Below are 4,904 nucleotides of genomic sequence, written 5' to 3' on the forward strand. Positions count from 1 at the left end.
ATTAGTATTATATACTATACTATATACACATACACATATATATATATATATATATATATATATATATATATACTTTTTAAAGATTTAAATCTAATTAGAAATTATCTAAATAAATATTCAAATCTAATTTGGAGTAACTTTTTATTATTATGTGTATAAAAAGAGATAGAGTTTTTCCAAATAATAATAACGACAAATAAGCATTTTAAGATTAGCATTGCCAAAATATTGATTAAACACGCAGGTACTTGGGTTTTTAAGTATGTAATTGTGTAAACAAAGTATACAAAGAGTTATAAATATCTTTATTCGTTACACTGAATATATACGCCTCATTACATCGAGCGTACTTACTCACGATATCTAGAATATAGAAAAAAATATATTCAACACAAAACATTTCCACGTCAATTCACGTAGGAGGAAAAATTTACATGTTGTATAAAAACATGCGTATTGTCCAGTCTTAATGAAAAATCTATCTATAGTTATATGGAAACATTTTACGTTGATTAAGTATTCGATCACGGATTAATCATGTTTACGTGGTTATACGCAAACGACGGACGCGCGTGTAGAAATATGATAAATATGTCCGTATATTTATAAAAATATATTATATAATGTCAATTTAATAATGGAAAATTTGATTATAAGATCATGATCTTCCAGCGGGAAGAAATCATTCGGCGATCGTGTATACTGAAAAACAATCTTACATTTTATCAGATTAAAAAAATAAAAGTACTAATTCAGTTTAAAATGAAACTCTGTAAAAAGATTTTTTTGTTCCCTAATAAATCAATGTCACATAAAATCCTTATATTAATCTAAGTAAAAATACATAGTAGTATTTTTACTTTTCTTTAAATCTTGTATATAAATAAAAAAGCAAATAAAGAGATAAAAAGAATTTACATTTATATATATATATATATATAAAATGTAATTTGAATGTCACATAGTAATAGCTTAATCAATACTTATATTATGTGTAAATAGTGTAAATAGCCATCCAATGCAGGATAGACATGGAACATTCAGTCATAATCTCAATAATACTATCATGTTTTAAGTTCGCAACACACCGAAAGTTTCCGCAAACACATAAATAAAACAACAAATTGTTCTATTTTCAACTTTTTTTTTTTTAAGTATTTGTTCGTAAGTTTCATATACTTGTACTTATAATAAAATCAATCATCATAGTACTGAAATCACATTTTTTAAAAATATCTCAATTATCAGATTTTCGTAGGCCTCGTGAGATCACTGCTTTTAGTGCTTTTAGTGAAAAACAAATCGTGCATTCTATCTTTGACAGTCAAGAACAGCAGCAGAGTCATATTTTATTGCCTATTACGACATTAAACATTGCATTAAACTTTAATTGAATTTTTTACTTCCATCAATTGCTAAAACTATCGCTCTTTCAGCTTCCGTCAAAGGAATTCTGCACATTATTTAACATTAATTTCTTTTCTAATTGCAACATGATTTTTTTTTTTAATACAATTCATGTCTAAAATGCTAATGGAAATAATTCAGCCATCTTCCTCTATTACGTAATGTAATGTTATTTTTTAAAGTAATTGTTACGATATGTGATACGACAAATCCTCGCGAAACTCTCATGATTAAAAGAAACGTTTCAAAATACAAAGCAGTAAAGTTATCGATAAAACGTTCTATAAAAAATCCTTATAAAAGTCTAGTAACGTTTCAGTCTTATAACAATTAGAAAAAAAATTTTTTTAAATTGTTCTAATAAAACTACCTTTTAAAATAATACATTCTTATATTAAAAGAAATAGATGTATAGACGCTTATTTAGTATCATTTTGCGGAAATTTTTGATGTCTATATAGATACAATTGATATCGATTATTATATTATATAGATGTAAAATATATTTTGTGAAAATATGATATGCTCAAATTCCTCATCCATTTGTCAGCTAATAAGGTAATGTAAAAATATAAATAATATCTGTTATTTCGTCGCAATAATAGAATGGATTATCTGAATATATACGATACTGTAAAATTAAAAATATATGAAGAAATGAATTTATCAACAAGATGCGATAATAAAACTTATGTTTGCACATTTCTAATATTTAATTCTTATCTTAATGCACCTTTATAAGTAAAGATATAATAACGATGTATATTTAACAGAAGTGGAACAGTTTGCGGAATGCATTATCTTGAATAAAAAATGACTATATGCAATATAGGCAAATCTTGTCTCATAGGGAAAGTCTCTGTTTCTCTCTTTTTCTTTCTCCCTCTTTCTCCTTCTTTTTTGCATTTTATCGTTGTCAATTTGAATGGCGATTCCTGATCCTGTATAAACAGAATAGTATGCATCTACAAGAAGCTAACAGGCAGGCAAGCCAGTTAAGATATTACACGATTATGCACAGTTATACGAACAATCGAAGATTAAGGTAGAAGGGGATGATAGTATACTGGCTTGCGACTCTTCTCCATAATATAGAAAGCTTTAGGTTTGCCATTTCCGGGAAAGTTTTTGTGAATGCTAGTGGAACCTGTTTTAGTGGCGATTGGTGCATAATATGAAGTGGCAGCTTTTTTCCGGTGTTTTTTCATCTTCGGCACAGTGTTCCTTGAGCCGTGAAATTCGTTGCTCAGGTGGATCCTATGCACATTCATATCGTCTAATCTATACGCCTTGTTGCCAAGGTTATTCTTTTTCGTCGACTTGAATTTAATATTGTCGTTGTCGCTATTCGAATAGCTGAGTCTCTTGTCATTATTTCTGATGTGTTTCGTCACTGGCTGCTTTTGGTGCAAATGAAGTTGGTTATCGGTGGCACGATACTCATAACTCTTGCTACTTGTATCGAGCGGATAAAGCTTATTCAGTATGGTTTTTGTAGAAGATGTTTGCTGCTGTTTCTTCATATCCTCCAACTTTTTTCTAGCGTCAATTCTTAGTTGACTCAGTTGAAGACGCTTCTTCTCCATCATTTTCTTTACGACCGGTAAATTCCAATGATAAATCTTGGCAGGTTTACCATTTCCTTGAAATCCTACCGGAAAACTCGGGCCGGTCTTAGTGACTTTGTCGTCGTTGACGGATTTGTGAGGCTTTGTAATGGTATAGTACGGAGGACTAGCCGGAAGTTTCACGATGTAAACGTGGCTGTCACGGTGTCCATGACGACGACTGTAAGGCTGATGTGTGCGCGTTTGCGAGCTGAGTCCCGGTGGTTCAGGCCCGGCTAATCGCTTCTTATGATGCCCATCGGGTATTTGAAGAGGTGTCAGTCCAAGTCGGTTTAGAACAGCCGCGTTACTTGTATGAACCGTCTCAAAACTTTCCTCGGAAGTAGTCGCAGTGACGGGACTACTGAAGAATATCAGTAGTAAGCCACTTGAAAGAAATAATCTGAAAAAATCATATACATCATTATATAGTTTTATGTTAATGTAGAAATGCATACAGTAATAAACAGTAATGCATAATGTAAATAAAAAATCGTTGATATAGATAAAACATAAGAATAATATCAAATTACAGAATTACTATATTTATTTATTACATTGATTTATTAGTTGATTTAAAAGAAATATATAAATGAATTTCAACGACGTCGCAAACACTTGATATTCGCTCGAGTCGATCTCGAGATCTAGATGAAGAAAATAAAAGGTAGAGTTACGCCGACTTAGAAGACGATTCATCATGAGTTACGATTGCCATGTCTCGCGGAACTAATGAAAGAATCATCTAACCGCAAGTGCCACCAGGGATTCAAAGGAAGGATTGTGTAAGTCTGACCTCTCAGCCATCTGGCCACTCGTAAATCTGGTTACATGTAGCAAAAATTTTAATGAAAAAGAATTTCAGAGCGTGAAAGTGATGACTCTCTGCCAACAAGGCATAGAGAAATTTTACGATGTGAGAAACCTACAATGTAAAAACATCATAACGATAAATAAGCGTCAATTTGCTCTGTTATTATGAGCCGTACATCGCTGATGAACGTGCGATGAATTACCCTTCCCACTTAATTATTCGTTACAAGAATAAAGTATGTTAATCATTCAGTCTTTCTTATACACTTTGATGATAAAACACATTATATTTATCTTTGTATTTTTAGGTGACATTCAAATCTAAAAATACAAAGTTACTTTTTACTCAACTCAATAGATGAACGTTAAAAATCAATGTTTTAACGGTCATCTATAAATTATTTTGATAATTTATTGAAACATTTTGTAATTTTTTCTTTAATAAAATTAATGTTGCTATAATAAGATATATTTTTCCAATATGAAAGAGATAATTTTCTGGATTGAAAGAAGATACTGGAAAATGAATTTATAACGTATATAAAACACACACAAATTGAATGTGTATAAAATACAGACAAATATAGAACTGCAAACAGTAGTTCTACGTCGAAAAAATAATAAAATATTCAGTAACTTGAGTGACTATGTTTGGTAAGCCAATGTTCATCGGTCTTGGAAGTTGGAACGTCCGTCATGCAATAGCCATAAATTAATATGCCAGCCGGACGACTCCCTCGTTGTGAAATTATTCCTCCATCCAGCAAGGTACTTGACGTGGTCATTCACAACGACATGACGCTCGTGCTGCGTCTAAAAGGAGTGACTGGAAAAGAAAAGGTGAAATACGATGGAAGAGGAAAAAGGTAGAAGAAGAAGAGAAAGAAGATTGCTTGTGTGCGAATAATAAAGAATGACGAAATGTTTTTGTATAATTTAATAATTAAAAACAATTAGTAGGAGGATGTTTTATATATATATATATATATATATATATATATATATATATNTACTATATATTATATTATCTTACTATTATAGTATTAGTAAATTAAGTTATAGTAAGGTTAAAATTTT

At 30.6% G+C, this 4,904-nt stretch overlaps 1 protein-coding gene across 1 annotated transcript; it reads right to left on the reverse strand.

Moving 5' to 3' along the window:
- Window positions 1-2,447: 2,447 nt before the first annotated feature.
- LOC105624304 lies at window positions 2,448-3,821 on the reverse strand. The gene is made up of 2 exons (XM_012205663.1): window positions 3,811-3,821; window positions 2,448-3,417 (listed from the first exon to the last, which is right to left on the reverse strand). Exons 1-2 carry the CDS (start codon window positions 3,819-3,821, stop codon window positions 2,448-2,450), a joined length of 981 nt encoding a protein of 326 aa, XP_012061053.1.
- Window positions 3,822-4,904: the final 1,083 nt, after the last annotated feature.

Source organism: Atta cephalotes (assembly GCF_000143395.1).
Source record: "Atta cephalotes unplaced genomic scaffold scaffold00075, whole genome shotgun sequence".
NCBI lineage: Eukaryota > Metazoa > Arthropoda > Insecta > Hymenoptera > Formicidae > Atta > Atta cephalotes.